Source organism: Pelophylax lessonae, assembly GCF_965119305.1.
Source record: "Pelophylax lessonae genome assembly, chromosome: 4".
NCBI classification, from domain to species: Eukaryota; Metazoa; Chordata; class Amphibia; order Anura; family Ranidae; genus Pelophylax; species Pelophylax lessonae.
In genome coordinates this window covers 309,092,456-309,114,739 of record NC_138771.1, presented here as the reverse complement: position 1 = coordinate 309,114,739, position 22,284 = coordinate 309,092,456, and the positions used below count along the sequence as shown (strand labels likewise).

General features: G+C 37.6%; 1 protein-coding gene across 1 annotated transcript in view; it reads left to right on the top strand.

Annotated features, from left to right (window-relative positions):
• The window catches only part of LOC309552026 (homeobox protein EMX1-like), a 46,476-nt gene extending 29,595 nt beyond the window's left edge, over positions 1-16,881 (top strand). Inside the window, exons 2-3 of the mRNA XM_082252773.1 lie at positions 12,359-12,543; positions 16,182-16,881. Of these exons, the coding sequence (XP_082108899.1) occupies positions 12,359-12,543; positions 16,182-16,349 (353 nt within the window). The 3' untranslated portion in view covers positions 16,350-16,881. The remainder of the gene's footprint in view (positions 1-12,358; positions 12,544-16,181) is intronic.
• The last annotated feature ends 5,403 nt before the right edge of the window (positions 16,882-22,284 follow it).

The following is a 22,284-nucleotide window of genomic DNA, read 5'->3' as shown; positions in this document are numbered from 1 at the left end:
CTAAACTCACACAATTGTAGATCGGCCTTAGTGTTAAGCTAGGATAAAATCTGGAAGCTGATTGGTTTCTATGCACAGCCGCACCAGATTTTTCACTCTCCAGTTTAGTAAATCAACCTCACTGTTCAGCTAACAAATTTCCACCCAGTTGCTTTAACAAAAGACAATTAAATTATCTAGTTTCCTCAAGCCTGATGGTGTTGATGGTGTTGATAGCGGCATCTATTTTGACCAATCCAGCAAGAATCGATCAGAATTCAGGCTATGTATGGCAGCCTTAAAGCGTTTGTTACCCTAACGCTTCATATTCCATAGAGTTGTCCTGACATGCCCCAGCTGCACAGCCGTTCATTGGGAAGCTCAGTAGCATACTTTTGCTTCTCTTCCTCCAGCTCTTATGCAGCTGAGAACAGAGGGAATTTGATCCCTTATAAAAAAAGGGTAAAAAAGGTATTTATAATGTTTTTCTTTATACCTATACAGAAATGTTTTGCCTTTCATTTCTATTTTAAACTGAGTGGGTTGTTTTACAAGATGATTGTTTAAAATCACTTAATCCCTTGCCATCCACCCGCCGCCTATATACGGCGGCAGGTTCCCTCAAATTGCCGTACCTGTACGGTGGCTCGCAGGAGCGATCATGGGGGTGCCGCTAGGCACCCGCGATCACCCCCCGTGAAGAGAGAACAGCGATCTGCTGTTGTAAACACAGCAGACCGTTTTTCTCTCAGGAATCAACACAAAGCTTCTGTGATCCTCCTATTTAGGAACACAGGTTTCTGTGTTGATTTCACAAGCACATCCCCCCACAGTTAGAAAACACCCCCTAGGCTCCCATTTAACCCTTTGATCACCCCTGGGTTAACTCTCTTCCCTGCCAGTATCATTATTAAGGTAACGGTGCATACTTTTAACACTGATTACTGTAGTAATGTCACTGGTCCCCCCAAAAGTGTCAAAAATATCAGTTAGGGGTCCGATCTGTCTGCCGCAATGTCGCAGTCCTGCTAAAAATCGCAGATCGCCGCCATTACTAGTAAAAAAAATAAATAAATAAAAATAAAAATTCCCCCTAGTTTGTAGAAACGATAACTTTTGCGCAAACCAATCAAAATACGCTTATTGGGATTTTTTTTAACCAAAAATATGTAGCAGAATACAAATTGGCCTAAAAGGATGAAAAAATTAGATTTTTACATTTTTTTTATTGGCAAAAAAATATACTATGTATATTAGCGCGCCAGAGAGGCAGTGACCGTAGCCTGGTTAAGATTTATATAAATAAGTAAATTAATTGTGATAATTAAGTGCAGCTGCTAGTAAAGTGCGGGTGCAAAATTGGAAGAAAAAGTATTCACAATAGTGATACCTCTAGCGCTTGCTAATCCCTAGTGGAAATTTACAATATGTGCTAAAAATTCAAAGTGGATACAATTAATAAATAAACATGAAAATAAATCACTTCAAAAAATAACTTAAAAATAATAGTCCATCCAATGTGTGGTGATAAGTCAATAAACATTAATAATAAACCATAAAATGATAAAGTCCAAATCCAAATAATTTTGTAATAAAGTGCTGGTGCTTCTTCCTTAATAACTGGTGCTTCCTTTCCCGTGATAAATAAATAAATAAATTGCCCACTCACCAGATGTTGTGGGTTCTATATGTCTTATGACATTAGAACCTAACTTGCTTCAATAGAAAATCCTTTCCAGGTTCGGGTTCCCTCTCCCTGGGTATGGACAGGCCGTTCGGTTAATAATCCACCATGGGATGAGTCTCCTCCAACCACGGGCCAAAGTATGAGATGTATTCCCTGCAAATCACCTCCAATCACAAGCCTCGTCTGCTGCCACTTCCAGCAATGTCTGGAGGAAGTAGAAAAGAGACATTGCTGGAAGTGGCAGCAGACGAGGCTTGTGATTGGAGGTGATTTGCAGGGAATACATCTCATACTTTGGCCCGTGGTTGGAGGAGACTCATCCCATGGTGGATTATTAACCGAACGGCCTGTCCATACCCAGGGAGAGGGAACCCGAACCTGGAAAGGATTTTCTATTGAAGCAAGTTAGGTTCTAATGTCATAAGACATATAGAACCCACAACATCTGGTGAGTGGGCAATTTATTTATTTATTTATCACGGGAAAGGAAGCACCAGTTATTAAGGAAGAAGCACCAGCACTTTATTACAAAATTATTTGGATTTGGACTTTATCATTTTATGGTTTATTATTAATGTTTATTGACTTATCACCACACATTGGATGGACTATTATTTTTAAGTTATTTTTTGAAGTGATTTATTTTCATGTTTATTTATTAATTGTATCCACTTTGAATTTTTAGCACATATTGTAAATTTCCACTAGGGATTAGCAAGCGCTAGAGGTATCACTATTGTGAATACTTTTTCTTCCATTTTTTTTATTGGGAATGTTATACAGCAGAGTGTGAAAAATATTGTTTTTTTTTTTCAGAATTGTCGCTCTTTTTTGTTTATAGCTCAAAAAATAAAAATCGCACAGGTGATCAAATACCACCAAAAGAAAGCTCAATTTGTGGGAAAAAAGGATATCAATTATATTTGGGTACAGCGTCGCACGACTGCGCAATTGTCCATTAAAGTAACGCAGTGCTGAATCGCAAAAAATGGCCTGGTCATTACGGGGATAAAACCATCCCATCCAGAAGTGGTTATGTTTTTAGCTTCTAGACGAGAAAAAAATATTGGACCCTAATATAAACCATGTGCTGCATAATATAGGGGGTTAGATCTTATATGGTGTCTCTGTCTCTTTGTGTGTTTTGTGTGTACGTGATCACAGTGGGAAGGTATGACACAATCCTTTGCTCTGCCAATAAAGCTGTTCCTTTTTCATATACTCATTACAAACAAATCCGATACTTTTCTCACTTTGGAGGTGGAATAGAAATGACACTGTACAAGGGGTTTTATAAATCAGCTCATTTGCTGTGAATGTCTCAGGACAAAGCTGTTAATTTCCTTTCCATGCATTGAAATGAACCCAGTTCTATATTGTTTGCACAATATTACAAACACTTTCTAGAACTATATTTAGTTTTACAATTTGGAATATGCCTTTTAGCATTATACGTTGATGTTGGGAGGGGTGGTAGGTGTGTGGAATAAAAATGAGTCCCTATATAATTTGCACATTTATAGAAAACAGAGAAATAGGTGGAGCTGGAAGATTTTATAGAACAATGTGTTAGCGTTGTGATATACCTAACTGAGAAAACCCTTTATATACAGCTTAGCTTTGTGATCTTGGCACCCCCAGTTTGCAGAACTAGCATTGAGAAAGTAAAACCAGACAGGTTATAGTAAGGTGGACCAAAAGGAACGGGAAAGCTGGCCACTTAACTGGTACAAAGCACATTCTAGCTTTCTTTAAAGAAAAAACTATGTTAATTTCCACCAAAAATAAGAGGTTTATTCTTTATTATAAGATAAGAGGGTAGAGCCATGGAAATCATTCTTTTATTGGCACACAGTACATCCAGCTACAACTTAGTGACAGAAGTAAATATCTATTGATTATGATGCAGGTTACCATCGGAGTAGGAATGGAAAGTGAGATAAGGGGACTTTAAGTGTGCCAAAAATGAAACATCACCAAATTAAAAGATATACCCTTTATTTTAGGACATCATAAAATCCGAAAGGGCTTGTGGCAGAAAGATTAAATGCATACACATAAGAATCAGAAACAAATGAGTATAAATAAATTTAAACAAACTTATCCTGGTGTTGATAACACTTGAAAGTATACACATACCCATAAAGAAAAAACAAACTCATGGACAATAACCACATAAAGCCATATTAGTGATTTTTAATTGATTTGTAGGGGTTCGTTTATGAAAGAAATGCTTTGCAGTATTTTATCTTGCATATAATTAAATGATGGAAGTAAACAGCTCTGCTTTTTCCAACCATAATTTCATTAAATCAGTCCCACGTGGGCTCTTTCCTCTTCTGTCTGTAAGATTTTTGGTGATCTAAGTGAGGATTTCTTTTCTCTAACTGAGGATACACTCTAGTGATCCATACATATCTTGACACTGACATTAGCACAAGTATGGCTCATGGAAAGTGGGATATTAATACGGAATATACTCCATCCTATGTAGATAAAAGGTGTTAATTAAATACAGATATGCTATAAATCTCAGGTTTGTGCATTTCATTTTGGATTGTCCAATTATAAGGTTATTTTAGTCTGAAGTTACCAGTTTTCTTTTACAAGGTTTTTTAATGCTCCGGTTAGTCTGTGCTTCACAAGCGTGCATTTTAAGTATACACAAAGTGACTTTGATAAATAATACCTAAAATTGTTTGTGCCTCTGACATTAGCTATACTAGAAAACTTACAAATGCAAATTACCCCAACTCCCTGGGAATTTTCAACAATTTTCCAAATTGGTGTGCCCTAAAAGAAACTGCCCAGACAAGTTTGATAGGGTATATTTATTAACGTTTCACTCTCACGAAAGGCAATCATTCAAAACTGGGCATGCATTTACGCAGTTGTGATGCTATAATTGTTGTGGCTTTGTTCAGTAAAGAGTTTTTACTTCTTAACAATTCAAAGTCTTAAAGCGTATGTGAAGCCAAAACTTTTTTCTTTTCCTTTTAGTGAGAAATGGTTAGAAGCCCTGCCAGTTTTTACTGCTGTCTGTATCTCTGCTCAGGAAATGTATTCCATCTATGTGTTCTACTGATCATTGTCACTGAGGCTAAAAGTCTAAATTCATAATATTCTAAAATTTTGAGTTGTCACTGGCACAGGAATAGAGGAGACATTTTCTAATGTAGACACTTGTCTACATTAGAAAACCTAGTGTCAACTTTCTAGTAGAGAATTTTTTTCACTTTGAAGGCATTTCCTCTTACTTCCCAATGTGTTTATAGGACAGAAAGAGAAGGGAAATCTCGTATGAAAAAATAAAAATAAATTAGACAGCGGTTTTAACCCTTCTCTACTGTATTCAAAACTGAAAATAACTTTTTATGGGCTTTGGATATACTTTGGTGCAGCTTTGCATGGAAACAAATCAATTTCCAGATTTTATTAAAGCTTAAAGTGATTCTAAAGAAAATATATTTTTTTAAATTAAAATAAAAAACATGTTTAATTTACCTGCTCTGTGCAACTGTTTTGCACTGAACAGCCCCGATCCTCATCTTTTTTGGTCCCCCGTCGGCGATGCTGCCGGTGGTCCTCCCCCCTGCCGAGTACCCCCAATTGCAATCCTCTTGCTATGGGGGCACTCCATCAGGCTCGCTTCTAAGCTGCGCTCTGTCTGTCCATTTAGTATGATACTTTTTAACAGGAGGAATAAGGATGAGTTGTAAGTCCAAAAAATCCTCTTTGATGAAAACCTGACAAGCTAACTATAGACATTAGCTGGGAGTAAGCTGTTAAAAAAATATTTTGGCCAGAATTTTGCACCTGATGCATACCTTATCAGCACTCATGATTCGTGAAGTCCAGAACTGCTTTTATCTTTTCACCAAATAAAAAATATCCAACTTTCAATCATCACTTTAACTGAATTAATATATACTGCACATATTTGTACCATGTAGGTGATTACAGTATCAAAGAATTAAGGGCCCATTCACATCCTTTGTTTGCTGTGGTGTTACACATTATTTTTTAAGGCAAGTAAATAAATTATTGTCTACGTAGGCTATTTAAATTATTTTTTTCTGCTTTACAATGCAGTAAACATTATAAATAAAATCTAAAAAACTGGTGTTAATTTACTAAAGGAGCTGAGAATCTTCACTCAAAGTTGGGTGAAGTTTCACCAGGGCCGGCCATACATACATACATACATTCCTGCTGAACTGGCTGATATTCGAGCTGTTAAGCGCTGGCTGAATGTACCAAATTGGTCAATCAATCAACTTGGGTACAACCAGCCTGCTGTATTCTCTTGCAATTATCACTAGCGGCTGCTATAGCCGCTAGCGACAATCACTGTCTTCTCCGAGCAGGGACATCTTCCCCCACCTGCCCCCTCCCTGCCGGGAGAAGACAATGGCCCAGCAGGAGGGATTCCCGCATCAACACTGTCTGTGTTGATGGGGGAATTGAGCATTTTTTTCCCTGCAATCAAGTAAATTCAATACATCAAGTGAAAAACACATAAAATAAAGTATTTAAAAAAATTTGCTTCATGTTTGGCTGGTCTTAAAATACCCAATCATGGGAAAAGCAAATTCCTTTTTATTGAATTCATCTGCTCATGATTGGGTATGCAAAGTGGACACAGCTACATTTTATTAAATAAAGATTCTCATTTTATTAAATAAAGATACCTTTTAAAATCACCCCAAACATACTTTATTGGAACCCATAGTAATGAATAGTTACTCATGATGGTGCACGTTAATGAAGGTTGAGTTATACATCATATGCCTTTACCGTATAGGCATTATTTTTGCAGCCTTTTAAAAAACATACATCCAGTGAAAGAGTGCATACAGAAATTTGAGATATAAATGATAACAGGTCCCTTGTGACTTTTAAGGTGTGCTGAATTAATGCAAAATATATATTTAATATTTTAATAAAATAGAATACCCCCTTACCTTTTTTATTATAAAGGTAGTTGTCATGTAACCATCTATATTACAATGTCAAGCTCATATAATACTTTTTATTATTACTGCAACATGACAGTAATAAAAATATTTGTCATCGGTTGTAAAGGATGAACTCAATTTTAACAGCTACTTTAACTCTCTGTCTACTACTAGGCCACTTTTCTCTTTTATATCAATCCCTCTATAATGTTAGCATTTATAAAGCATATATTTATAAAGAGATCTGAGATAACAATATAAAATTATCTACACAGATCTCTTCTATGTGCATGAGCTAAAAAAAAAAAAATATAGTAATTGGTGAGGATGAAAAGTACACATAATTGATATTTTAGATATGTTCAGTTGTGAGGTGGCTTACTTCTTATAGCTGGAAGGTAAGCTTTGAAGACCAATCACAGGACTCCTGAGGGCTCTCTAAATACTTGCTGGACAGTTCTAAATTGATTGTCATTTAGCCCAGTGAACAATTACCGCTTTTGACAAACGATGAGTGAGTTAACTCTTTTTTTATTCTTAGAAGCAGGAACACTTTCATGAAACAATGCTTTGGTTTCAATAGATTTGATAGATAAAGCCAAAGTTGTTTGTATCCTTAACAACAGTAATCTGCTGGTATTCTACGACTAAAGCAGGCTTTTCCTGCCTCATTATATAAATGCATCATAGAGACCTGATTTATTAAAGAAGTACATTTATGCAACAAAAAACTATTTAGGACTTTATGTTGCTACTAAAAAAAACAAGACTCAAAACTGCTTTCAAGGTCCATAGTAAAATGTGTTATAGAAAACTGTCTTTCTTTCTAAACAAAACCAAGAGTTCAAATTAAAAAGGAAAATCAAGAACTTGTAAACCAAGTATATGGTGTTTTAAAGCCTAACAAAGGTGAATGAGGTCAAGCAATTGGGTTAGCTAAGAATTAGAGCATTTAGCTGTCCGACCAGAAGATCCAGTTGGATGCAGGTTTGTCTAATTTTACTCTCCTTAAAGCACTAACATTTGTAAATGCATTTTTAAATAGGAGGGTATTACCTGAATTACAATAACTACACATGTATAAAAGTGTATCTCTAGTCAAAACCTTCTTTTTTTTGTTTTAGATAGAGTGGGGAAGGGCTAGATCTGTCAAGTTCTTATTCGTGTCTATTTTCCCATTTTAGGGATTCTCTCCTCTATTTGTAGTGGTAACTATTGTCACAAGAAATAAAATGAGGGGAAATCTAAAGCTTTAGAGCTGTCCCCAGAAAAAGAGGCAAGGGAAAATCCTCCAATGGGGACTCCTGTATTGGGGACAACCGTGTAAGAGAGGAATTCCTCTCACTTTGAGAGATTTCCTCTTACTTGCTGTTGCATCCCTGGGTCAGGAAGTGAGGGGAAATTTCCCCAATGTTATGTGGGTAACATAAAAAAAATTGTTTGCCATTTTAAACTTTCCATACTCTATCCAATATTTAAAAAAAACACTTTGGCTATACTGTAGATACACTTTAGGATATTTTTACAGCTGCTGTTTTGGGGTTTAGATTTTTTTTCTGCAGTCAGTAAACTCCCCAGCATGTTATCCTATGTGTCCATGCACACATAGGGTGTTATCAGCAGTTTTTGGCAGGGGCGTTTTCTAGCTTAAAAAAAACCCAGAGCTAGTGGGTTTTGAGAGGAGTTTTTTGAGCTGTAAAAACGCTCTAACTGATAAAAGCTAAAAAACACCAAAAAACACTGAAAAACGTGGCTATTTAACGTTTATCAACATTTTTGAGCCCTAAGCTTTTGTGGGAGTATAGTTTTGCTAAAAAAGCTAATAAATGCTACAGCTAAAAAAAGCTAAAAAACGCTACTGCAAAAAAGCTGAAAAACTCCTTCTACACCTAAAGCTTTCTACTGACGTTTTAATAACATATAGTGTGCATGATGCCTTATTGTCCAAATTTAGCTAGGTCATCTCTTTTTTTTTTTTTTTCTCTTTTAAAAAAATATGTTGGTAACTTTTGAGGTGAAAGAGAAGACAGAAAAGTCTGATAAAATTTTGTAACCCTACAATATAACAAAAATACGGCAATACCACCGTAAAGATATTGTGATTTCAGTGTTGGACAATCTAAATTGTATGAATTGCCTCCTAAAAACTATTTTCTGAGATAGTGCCTGGTGGTCAAACCAGTGAGATGATTTTATGACCACTGATTGTGGCTGACCACTGAGAATAAGATTTTTCCGAATCAGCTCCAGTTTTTTTTAATCAAGGAAGTTTAGTAAGGGATGTAATAGCAGAAAGTAAACTATAAAACAGTTCTTAAATATGATGCAAACATGAATATGGTGGTGTGTTGGAATTATTGGAAATCTGTTATGAAAATTATTATAAAAGTCTTTATTTGACAAGTTAGAAATTAGTAGAAGGTTTTTGTTCATAGTTCAAATAGTGCAGTACAAGTGCTAAGATTACATCAGACATGTTCAGTTCTGATAATTCAATATAGACAGAATAAAGAAGACATTTTCTGCAGTGTTGACAATGTGAAAAGCTTGTACTTGGTTGTATTTTGAGAGAGGAGGAGGGTAACCAAGTAATACTAATTTAGAATAGTGCACAGAAAGAAAAGATATTTGGTTTGGACTTATCAACTTGGTTTACATTTGTTTTATTAATTTTTTAAATCTTATACATACATGCACATACATATGTCAATTCTACAGGTCTGTGTATAGTCTTTTTCCTTGCCTTATATAGTTAATAACTTTAAACTTTAATATTTAAGACTATTTTACATTTTATATGTGCTCATTCTTTGTGTTTGAGATCCTAGATCTATTAAATTCCTTTGAATATTCAGTTATATACATAGAAAAAATTAAGAGGCCTGACGAAAATATGTAGTGAACACAGCCTTGCCTTATTCACTAAGCTGAACATTTCACACAATGAAAAATCTCTTCCCTTTATAATAAATCAGTCCTTAGACTGGTTGATCTAGATTTACTAAAATAAGTAGTAAAGTAAATTGAGGGGAAGTGATCCTGGACCTGATTTACTAAAGTGAAACATGAGGTGAAGTAGGTCTGTGTGCATAAAGTCATGCGCAAGTAAATTTTAAATAATACGGCTTGTTTTCTGCTTTATTGGATGCTAGAAGTGAACATCTGTCCTTGTCATATTACACGTTATTAACTTTTTATCATTTTTTTTTAATTGACACTGCTATTTGTAGATTATCAATGACAGAGAACAGCGGGGAATAGAATGCAAACTTTCAATTTAATAATATTATAATTGTGTACTGGAACAATGTTTTTCAGTTGTTTAGACCTGTTTTTCCTATGCTTTGTAAGGTACCTCTAGTCAATTAGTCAATTATTTATAGCCACATAAAAGAAAGAAAAAAAAAAAAGAAAAGAAAATTGTCTCCTACCCTGCCTCCCCTCCATGGTCTTTCACCTTGCTGGTTTCCAGTTGTAACAAACAGTTTGCTGAAGCAGGTCTACTGTTGGTGCCCCTTTTGTCACGGTCAGTACTTAGTAGTCACAGTAATTATAGTAATCAGTGCAGGTACAGAGACCACAATATCAGGATGGGAAGTGATCGCTGTTAGAGGTACCTTTTCCCTTTCCAGAAAGGAGGATGAAATTTTGTTGTGTTACCGTGCATTAAGGTGAATATTATTAGGTACTGTATAAGTTGGTTTTATTTTTTTAACGGCCTAAGTTTCAGCCAGTACTGATATTGGTATTTTGTGTGGTTCTGGGCGAGTTGAATCACATGCTGGCTTTTTATGTATGTTGGATTTTTAGTGGATGTAAAATAATTGAGTCCACAAAAAAGAGAGAAACTTTGATTAGGGCATTGTGGGAAAGACAGAGACACAAACTACTATATGAGAATCATACCATTAGAGTAAGAGACACAAGAGACCTTGCATCCCCTACGGCCTACCCTAAAAAACAATATCAGTTCAAGGTAAAGTTGGACTAGTTCGGGATTATAATACTACAAGTAGACACTTTTTTTTTTGAACAGCTAAACATTTCCCTTGTTTTAGATTTTTGCATTTTCTGAACAGTGGACAGTAAGCTCTACTGCACACCGTCTTCGCTATGTTTGTGTAATTTGACATTATTGTCAAATTTTTTATTTCAGTGTTGCTAAGTTGTAATTTTATAACCTCGCCATTCATGTGAATTTAAAAATGGCTTTTATTGGCGGGCCTCTTTGCTTTACAATTTTTTTTTACTTTACGTATTTGTGTATTTGTGATGATAATGCCATATATGGTGTGTATCACAAATTATTGTTTTACTTTTTATAATTTATTGCCAGTACACGTTGGAAACTAATTTCAGTTTTGCACATAAGAAAACATTTGGAAAGCCCCTTCTTCAAGGCCCCAATAAATGTGCACAGATGTGTTAAAATAAACTCTTTGGGGTGCCAAAAAGTTAAACTATTCCAGGTTGATACAGTGACATAAAAATATTGATCATAATGACCAATTACGTTTCTGTTTTACTAATGCTATTTGATTTACTGAGTTTTCATCACATCTAAACTGCTGGTTTATTGCTAATAATGTTATGCGCTTGACTGAAATAGCCATTTATATAGTGTGTATCACAAGTATTGTTTTTACTTTTTTTGATTTATAGGCAGTACACATTGGAAATTTATTTCAGTTTTGCACATAGGAAAACTTTTGGTAAGCCCCTTCTTCAAGGCCCCAATAAATGTGCACAGATGTGTTAAAATAAATTATGTTTTTCAAACTCTTTGGGGTGCCAAAAAGTTAAATTATTCCAGGTTGATACAGTGGCATAAAAATATTGATCATAATGACCAATTACTTTTCTGTTTTTCTAATGCTATTTGATTTACTGAGTTTTCATCACATCTAAACTGCTGGTTTAATGGCAATAATGTAAAGTGCTTGACTGAAATAGCCATTTATATGGTGTGTATCACAAGTTATTTTTTTACTTTTTATGATTTATTGTCAGTACACATAGGATATGTATTTCAGTTGTGCACATAGGAAAACTTTTGGTAAGCCCCTTCTTCAAGGCCCCAATAAATGTGTACTGATCTGTTAAAATAAAATTATGTTTTTCAACCTCTTTTGGGTGACACAACGTTAATTTATTCCAGGATGATACTGTGGCATAAAAATATTGATCATAGTGACCAATTACTATTTTGCTAATGCTATTTGATTTACTGAGTTTTCATCAAATCTAAACTGCTGGCTTATTGCCAATAATGTAATGGTTTGCCTGAAATAGCCAAATTAGGTAATTGAATTTAAATGGCATATCGTTTTTTTGAAGGGGGGAAGTTAACCTATCCGGGAGACATCACAAGAAGTAATATGAAATCTCTTCAAACTGAGGACCAATGGCCAGTTATGACTGGAACATGTGTACACCTGGAAGATGTCCCTTCTATACCTGTTCCAGGGACAACTGTAAAATGTTGTAATTCTCATCACTTTCTGTATGGAGACTGTGGTCACCAGTACAAAATTAGAGGGTTGATTGCCACAGCAGGGTCACAAACAGAATTGGAGATTTATAGCTTTAGATAAAATTTAAGTTTCCTCTTAACCAGCTTTGTGCGTGCTGCAAACACTGGTTTTGTGGCCACATAAATCTCACTTTTACCAGTGTATAATATTTGAATTTTATTGTTATATGATAATTATAAATATATGTTCTATTTCCAAAGGTGAAGAGAATACTCCAGAGAACTATTTGCTTCAGGGACCTTTTTCAAGGAAACCTAAAAGAATACGAACTGCTTTCTCTCCCTCGCAACTGCTACGCCTTGAAGGAGCATTTGAAAAGAACCATTACGTAGTCGGGACAGAAAGGAAACAGCTTGCAAACAGTCTGTGCCTCACAGAGACCCAGGTATAATACACTACAAAAAAATGTAACTTTTTTTTTCTTAGAGCCTGAGGGCGTACAGAAAATCTTACAAACCTATTTAATTTACACATTGAATCCCACATACATGTGAAGAGCTTAAGGGCTTTCATTAAAATTCAGATTAGTATTAATATGTGGTGATTACACATAATATACCGTAAGTGAGCTTGGGGCTTGTACACTTATCCAGAATTTTCCTATTCAGGACAGTTCTATTTTTCTGCCAAGCTAATATTATTATTACTGAAGTAGATCTTAGTGCACCTTTAAGGGGCTGTCTAGGTGGTCATCTGGGACCAAGTAAGGGGAGGACTGTAAGAATGCATGGAGTTTTTGTTTACAGAGACATTCTCATCTCAATATTTACCTGGCTGTGAAGCCTTTCATATACCGCAGTTCCGACAGTCCCTCAGGCCATGTACTACAGTTGTAATTCTGCATATGGTACTTTAGTCAGAAAGGAGGATGAACAGATCCTTTACTGATCAAGAACGATTATGAAGCTTAGGATCAGAGGATAACATAAAAAATATACAAATAAAATAATGCAAATGTATAATAATCTGGTATACATTTAATTATGGAAAGTATCCAGTTTGATGCTTGAGTCCTGGCTTTAAGTTTTTTTGTTAGGGTTGGGTTATAAGTTTTTTATTTCTGCATATAGAACATTTATAAATTTGTATATATATACTGCAGCAATGCCGCTAATTTTAGTGATAACAAAGACAAGAAATAAAATAATATTGGTTCATTGCTGTTTCGACTTAGCTTTCAATTTTATTTCTTTATTTCTGTAAGAAAAAAGTCAAATAACAATAAAATACACAAAATAAATGAAAGATAAAACTACAAATGAAAAAAAAACTTTGCAAAGCAACGTGGGAGGGTTTACTTGTAGCAAAACTAAACTTCCAGATGTTTGATGTGGGAATACTTACATATTATGGAGGAATTACCTTCTACTTTATCCTTCCCCAGCACTGACAGCTCAGAGTTCTCCCTTAGTTCTCCATCCCACCTTCTCTTCTTCCTACAGCCCTGTGTTTTCTTTCTTTGGCTATTGATTGGCCACCAATGATGTAACTACTCTTTTGTATGCTTGCTAGAATTACATCATCCCGACACGCAGCTCCACTCTCAGCATCTTACAGATATCAGAAGTTTACACTACATTGCATGTGCACAACAGGCAGCGTAGGAGAAAGGGGAAGGAGTTTTTTGGCAAAAAAACACACAAGGAGGCTGATTTACTAAAGGAGATATAAACTGTGTGAGAATTCACCTAAATTAACCAATCATGTGAAAATCTAATTTCTGTTTACTTATTTTATCTGTACATGATTGGGTATTTAAAGTGAAGAATAATTTTATGTCACGTTATTGCATAATGTAATTAACCACCTGACCTCTGGAAGATTTACCCACTTCATGACTAGGCCATTTTTGCAATTTGTGTGCCTAGCTTGTGCTTACTCACTGTGTGGGAGGTGCTTTGACTAGGAGAAGGTAAAGATCAGTGTTCCTGCTTTGCAGAAACACAGGATCAATACCTTCCCCTTCTGACAGAATGACAATCTATCTTGTTTACATAGGCAGATTGTCATTCTGCCTGTGTCCTGTGAAATCGTTGTGTGCCGGCAGACATTGAATCTGCGGTATCAGCCCTTGGGCTCCCGCTGTGTGTGATCACAGCGGGTGCCAGTTGCTGGTGCTGCATGAGGTGCACCCCAGACATGGAAGTGTCAGATCACAAACTAGGTACGTGATCTGGCGCAGAGCGGCCGCCCTGCCGCAGTAAATGTACGGTGGGAGGTTTGCAAGTAGTTAATTATTCACACATTGGTATTAATTGTTGCTTCATATAGTAAATCAGCCCAATAGTCTCTTCTGCCAGGAACCCTACCTCATAGAATTTTTTTTCCTTAGGCTGGCCATACAAGGGTCGAAATTAGAAAGAATATTCTTTCGAAAATTAGAAATTTTGTGTGTTTTGTGATTCAATGGTGCCACCATTGATTTCGAAATTCGACCAACCAAGCCTTCAATTTCACCTCATATTGCTACAGAAAAAAAATGTTGTGGCTGTGAATCTTCTTTTCTTTTCGGGAATTTTCTTTTCTTGCACTCATGCATATTTCTTTTTCAATCATATTTCTCGCACACAATTCTCCCATCATTGATTAAAAAAAGATTAGCGTTTGTTCAAAAAAATTTCCAACATGCCCGATCACTTAACCTCCCTGGCAGTATTCCCGAGTGTGGCGCGGGGTTAACTTTCAGTACCAAAAGCGGTAACCCCGAGCCACACTCGGGATTACCCCAGAATGTTACTCACCTTCCCTGCGATCCCCCACTGTCCTCCTGCCATCCTCCCCGTCCTCCTCACAGTCTCTCCCCGCTCTGTGCAAGACTGATTGCCAGCACTTGCCTTCTGGTTCCCTTGTGTGCGAGCTTTGCGATGCAGGGGGGTGGAACCGGTGGCAAATTCAAAAGTGTAAATACACAAATGACATGATACAAAGCTGTGATCCTAACGGATTACACTGTATCACGCCATTTCAGCACAGGATTGCACCTGGTGACTTTTCCAGTGCCCTGCCTGTGCTTTTCCAGTGCTTTGTGCCTGGAAAATTTTGAACGACCATGGCGTCCAAAAAGCGTTCTTTTTGCGCAAAAGCGATTTTAGATGAACTAAGTTACTTGAAGAACTGAGCGATAGCGATTTGTGGGAAAATTCATCATCAGGTAAGGAAAGTGACGACAGCGACGATTCTGATGTCTCTTTCTGGCACATAGCTTATGGAATTTGGGAAGTATATCAAATGTTTCTTCAGAATTTCCAAAGGAGCTATGTGCCCGAAAGAGACATCAGAATCATCACTGTTGTCACTTTCCGTACCTGATGACGAATTTTCCCACAAATCGCTATTACTCAGTTCTTCGAGTAAATCTGTTGCGCTGTCGTTGTTTTCCAGTTCGTCTAAAAGCGATTTTGCGCAAAAAGAAGGCATTTTGGACGCCATGGTCATTCTCAATCTTCCAGGCACAAAGAACTGGAAAAGCACAGGCAGGGCACTGGAAAGGTCACCAGGTGAAATCCTGTGGTGAAATGGCGGTGAAATGGCATGATACAGTGTAATCCGCAATGCTCGCAGGGATGGAAAGCGGAAGACAGGTGTCGGCATCGGCCGAGCACACAGCAGGAGGACAGCGGGAGGACGGCGGGGGAGGACGGTGGGGGATCGCAGGGGAAGGTGAGTTTTAAAATGTAAAACAACTGATTTCCATGCAAAACAATCTACCTCATTTAGCACAGAAATCTGGACATAATCAGACCACCAGGGAGGATAAATTCGGCCCACTAATGGTGCGAAATAAGAAACGAAAATTCTTACATAAGATGTTCCAAAGAAAATTCTTTCGAAATTCGACCCATGTATGGCCAGCCTTACTTCCACTTGAAAATTTTTTTCAAGCAGATTTCACCTAAGCAGAAAACATGGTAAAGGTATTAGCTAATTCAATAGCAAAATCAATTCATTTTGTGGTCAAATCAATTTGGCCAAATTTGCTCTACTCATCCCTACTGAATACTGAAAATCTCACCCTTTTTGTAGGTAAAGGTATGGTTTCAAAACAGAAGAACGAAACACAAACGTCAAAAGTTAGAAGAAGAATGTCCAGACGCACAGCAAAAAAGAAAAAGCACTCAGCATGTCAGCAGGTGGAGAATGGCAACCTGTCAGGACAGCCCAAAGGACATTGATGTTACCTCAGATGAATGACATCACTGGACATACAAAAGACACATTATACATGCAGACTATCATGTCAGGTGACCGTATGCCAACTGCGGGAGATGAAGTTCAAAATAGACTCCACTTGCAGCATGAACGTTGGGTTTGCAACTTAATACTTTCACTGGCAATAACCAGGGTCTTCTGGATATCTGTTTGTCCTGCAAATCATTCGGTAAAATATCATAGCACTGGCCAAGCATAGTGAAACTCTCTACACTTGAATGCAATATAAACTAAATCCTATGGATCAAGAACTCTCAGTCAAAAGATAACAGTACAGCAAAACTTGTACCTCAGGAATCCCCGTTGTGTACTAGATAGAGTTGATGTAAATATATATTTAAACATGAATATGTGGCAATAGGAGGGGACTTATTAAATATGTACAAATATGCTATTATTGTTATTTATTGTCCTCAGGGTACATGAATGTTAATTTAGATAATGAGAATGAACACTTTCCTGCTCATTTAAAGCTGAACTCTACAAATTCAACTCAGCAAATAATGTCTAAACACAAGAGGCATGTGTATTCTTGATTTGAATCTTGGTGTAATTGTGTATTTCTTCCAGCTCTGTGCAGTAATCCAGCATTAAACTTTGCCTCTGTGCGGGAGCTTCTTTTAATAAAGACCATTCACTGCGGCTCTTTCTGCTTGGGCAGGGTGAATAGTCTTGTATCCGCCCCCTCCTGTAGTTTTCTGCAGGCAGCCTATAGGGGAAGACCTGCTGGGATCTGGGATCCCTGCCCCCCCCCCTCACATTCACTGCTCTTATCTCTGCACAGGCTATGTGATGATGTCACTGCTACTTTTACAAGGTAAAAACTGGATTTCCAAATGCATTTGGAGCTCACAAAGTGGATTTATATCCTTTGTGGCTAATGAGGAATATATTTCAACAAAAGTTTTTTGGTCCGGAGTTCAGCTTTTATTAGTGTACTATCTATTTGCAAAAATACAGTAACCCAAAGAAACCATGAAATTTTCAGTTTCCTTTTAGCAAGTAAGCAGGGGAATTCTGGTGGTTTTAGGTTCCTGCAGACGGTACGTAGTCATTGCGGTTTTAGCTGCCTTATTATATGAGACTTATGATTTCATATTTTGATGCTGCCCTAAAGTAGAACTTTTTTTTTCATTTTGGATAGAGTAAGGGCGGGTTATAACCCCTATCAAATTTTTTTTCGCCATATGTGTCCCATTGCAGAGTTTTTTCCTTCCCTCCCCAGAGCCAAACAGGAAGTGAGAGGAAACCTCTGTAAATCAAGTGAATTTTTTGGGGACCCTCAGGCCACCAGAACTAGTGTCCTAATTGCAAGATTTCCCCTATATTACCTTTTTGGGGACAACCCAAAATTTGGGATTTTCTTTTACTTTCACTTTCAATGATAATGGTAAACAGGATAAATTGAGAGGGTAACTAAATACATCCATATTGAGCTGCTAGATATAAGTAAATTGATTACTAAAATATATAGACAAGAAAAAAATATCAGCGCTCAAAAACCTAACAGTAAGCAGCTATACACTCAGGTTCAAAAACAAAACCAGCACATCAAATATAAAACAAATAGTGTAGCGCTAGATGAAGTAATAGCATATCATATGGAAAAAAACAGTCCATGCAAGTAGCCCACAAGTGCAGATAGTAGTAGAAATCCTGTTGGGAGATGCATATACACAGGTGCTCTTCAGTGTGCCACACACAGCCCACCACCATACAGAATGGCCTCTCACCTCAACCTGATAAAATTCAGGCAACCAGATCTCCACTCTCCTCGGAGAGGACAGAATAGCACTCTAAATATGGGACCATGGACCAGTATACACCAGGACTCTCTCCAGTATGAACGTTAAAAGGAGACAAAAACAGGCAGCCCATAGCATGAACCTGATATAAGCTTTATTAATCTTAAATGATAAAAAATGGCCTCTTACGCTTAGAAGGTTAATTCACAGCAGTCATCAATGGTACAATATGTATGGCAACGGTGGGAGCTACGAGACCAGCTCGGTCCTCGCCGGTATCCGAAGTGTCAGCGGGTGACGTCAGACGCTCCTCCTATTCCCCCGCACGCGTATCGCCTCCTGTGGGTGGAGGCTTCCTCAGCGCTGAGGAAGCCTCCACCCACAGGAGGCGATACGCGTGCGGGGGGATAGGAGGAGCGTCTGACGTGTGTGTTTTTGTCTCCTTTTTAACGTTCATACTGGAGAGAGTCCTGGAGTATACTGGTCCATGGTCCCATATTTAGAGTGCTATTCTGTCCTGTCCGAGGAGAGTGGAGATCTGGTTGCCTGAATTTTATCAGGTTGAGTTGAGAGGCCATTCTGTATGGTGGTGGGCTGTGTGTGGCACACTGAAGAGCATCTGTGTATATGCACCTCCCAACAGGATTTCTACTACTATCTGCACTTGTGGGCTACTTGCATGGACTGTTTTTTTCATATGATATGCTATTACTTCATCTAGCGCTACACTATTTGTTTTATACAAATTGAGAGGGTGGATCTCTTTAACGGGGACACAGATAGTAATAAAAACCTGACAGGTGTTCTAATCCCTCACCACTCTATCCAAACTAAAAGAAAAAATTGCCTTTAGTTATATTTTAAGGATCATTACATATAACCTGTTAAGTTTAACTGGCCTGCAGAGTACACAGAGTTCAGAACCATGCATACTTTGGTACAGATCAATACCTGTTCCTCTCTTTTTAGGAGAAATGCTATAGAACAGGGGTGTCCAACCCGTGGCCTTCTGATGTTGCCTGTGACCTCCTGCAATGGGATTGCGGGTCAGCAAGCCCAGATTGCGGGTTGCAGACCCCCCCATCCCCGAACATCAGTGTTGTGAATGGAGCTGGTGGAACAGGAAGCAAGTGGCTGCAGAGCCGAGCCACATAAGCCAATGTTTCCTGTACAGCGCCACCTCCTGTCACATGCAGAGTGATATCTGCATGTGACAGGAGGTGGCGCTGTACATGGACCCAATCGGACACTCTATTCACCTCTATGGAGCGGCAGATGTTAAAGGACTTGAGTCTGTTTATACCTGCCTACCTCCAATCCGATCCACTAAAAATACACGAGGGGATCTGTCCCCTTCCTTCTGGGTGGATCGGATCAGAGGGCCCATACAGTAGAGCAGGCTGTGTCTGTGTCCGCTTTGCATATGCAAAATAGTCACAGACCTGTCATCCGCCCACGACTAGTTACCAAGTGGCCCTCGCCCTTCAAAAGGTTGGGCACCCCTGCTATAGAAGTTCAGTTGTTGTAGACAAATGAGATTGGTTTCAAGATAGTGCACCTCATTCTGCTTCAGAGGTGGTGTAACACATGGCCCCTGAGTCTTCTTAGGAACTTCTTTTCCAAAAGGGGGTGTTATTTCTAAAAAGAAGTCTAACACTTTGAAACCCTCCTTCCAGAAACAGGATGTACAAAGAGAGATCTGTAACAGAGAGAACTGTATATACTGCATTTGACTGGGTGATGGGGTTAAACATTATGAGGAAAACAACATTTTCCAAATATTCTAAATTGCTGACTTAGAACAGGTATAAACATTCACTAGCCACACACTATTATAGGTCAGTAACCTAGAAAGCAGCTAAGGATTTAGTATTTTTAGAAGAAAGTTAGCAAATGGCAGTTTCCATATTTCTCTAAATACAGTTCCCTTTTAGACATTTACATGCCTCTGCCATTTAGGGTATTCAACAAGAGGAACATTTCCAATCCCAAGCAATGTCACACATATACATATACATTGTTACTAATGCTGTACAAAAGCAATAGAAATTGAAAGCGTAACTCCACTTTTGTTGAGAAAGAAACATTCCCCTCTGGGTGATCTCTGTACATTGCAGGGATTTTTAGCAAACTTTGTTGCAGATTCCTACCTTTTGTTATTCTGAATAAATCATTGTTCGTTCCTCTGTGCCTCTGTGCTGAGTGGGTCAAATGGGAGTGAGTTCATAATTATCTATCAGCTGTGGCAGCTGCAGGGCTCTAATGAGGAAAGCTGCTGGGCCTGCATCCCTTTAGACATGCTCCTATTGGGAGTATCTCACCAAAAATGACATTTTTGTTGCAGGGGATGCCAGAAATCTGACTTGTATCTTAGGCAGAAAATTACAACAGCTGCAGATTAAAAAGACATTTTTAATAAAATTCAATTCCAATATGATTTGTGTTGCAATTATATTGTTTTTCATATACGCTATATTGTTTTAACTATACGCTATATATAACAATACGCTATATATAACAATACGCTATATATATATAACAATATAGCGTATATGTTTCGTATACGCTGTATTGTTTTAGCGTATATGATATATTGTTTTTCTTTATTTGCTGATTTTCTTCCCCACGAAAGTGGAGTTACCCTTTAAGAATATGGTGTTACATTTCTTTAAAGGGAATTTGTGACTAGTCCTAATACCTGTGTGAATAGCATTTATGAACCTCTGATGGAAATAGCCACTCATCTACTAGAGCAGCCCTGCCATTTTCCGTACAGCTAAATAGGTTCATCTTCTTTACTCTATTACAAAGTTTTCAGTTTCCTTTTTCGATTGTACTTTACTACCTCAAATATAGGTAATAATACTCATAAAAGGTTAGCTTATATCTGTGTTTCCCAATTGCAGTTCTTACGAACCACCAACAGGTCTCCCATTTCCAGCCTTCAGGCAGTTGCAAAGCTGTGTTGCTTTATGTTGCCTAATTACATCACTTGTGATTATGTGACGAGATCTAAAAAACGTGGGTTGTAAGTCCCGGTTCACACTGGGGCAACTTGTCAAGCAACTTAGCCGCCTGACAAGTCACGCTCCATTCAGTGCAATGGAACCGTTCTAATCGGAGCAACTCAAGTCGCTCCGACTTAGAAAAAGGTTCCTGCACTACTTTAGGGGCGACTTGCATTGACTTCTATTAGAGAAGTCGTTTGCAAGCCACGCTGAAGTCGCGCTGCATGGGGTTGCTTCAGAGTCGGGTGACTTTGAAGCCGCCTCAGTGTGAACCCAGCCTAAGTGATCCTTGAAAACTGGTTTGAGAAACATTGCCTGTATGGTTAACAGATTTCCAGTTGCAGATTTCATCTATGCTGTTTACAGCTTGTGTGGAAAGTCTAATTACCCTGACAGAAGGGCAACATACAGTGGTTCTGTATTATAATAAACAGAGTATGAGATGTTGGCCATAGCAATATTCCCTTTATTCTCAAACCTACATTGGAAAAAATGTATAGTTTATGTGGAACATTAGATCTTCTTGTTCCACTTTTCAATATACTAAACACCAGGATACTAAGATGTTTTTGAATGTAATTGGCTATTCGTCATAGATCCAACACTAAATAAAAAAATTAGCACTTGATTTCGGATTTTTTATTCCGGTAAATAGTCATCAGTATATGGAATCTAAAATTGTTGTACGATACAAATATTTGTGTGCCTTTAGAACGAAACAATATATGGAATGCAAATGATCACTACACATGTCCAAGGAAAAGAAAATTGGCAAAAAAAATTGATTGTATTGTGGTATAGTCTATTTCCAAACTGTTTTTTATCCAGCTGTCCTAAGATAAGGCAGCTTGGTGGCTAATTCCCCATGGGGCTTTTATATGACATGCATGGGACAATTTAAATGCATGTAAGATAAAGAAAAATGTATCTTGATGGCCTTAGCATTTATTCGTATCCCTTGTGTCTGGTTGTCGTAAATGTGATATTTATTAAATTTTTATAATTATTCCAGTTGTTTATACAAATGTGATAAATTACATTTTGACAACACTCTACTACTAGAATTTTTTGAAAAGCTCATACACAGTTTACACTTGCATGTTGTACTAATACAATGGGAAGAACCAAAGTGACAAACACTGAATTCTAGAATACCTTATTACA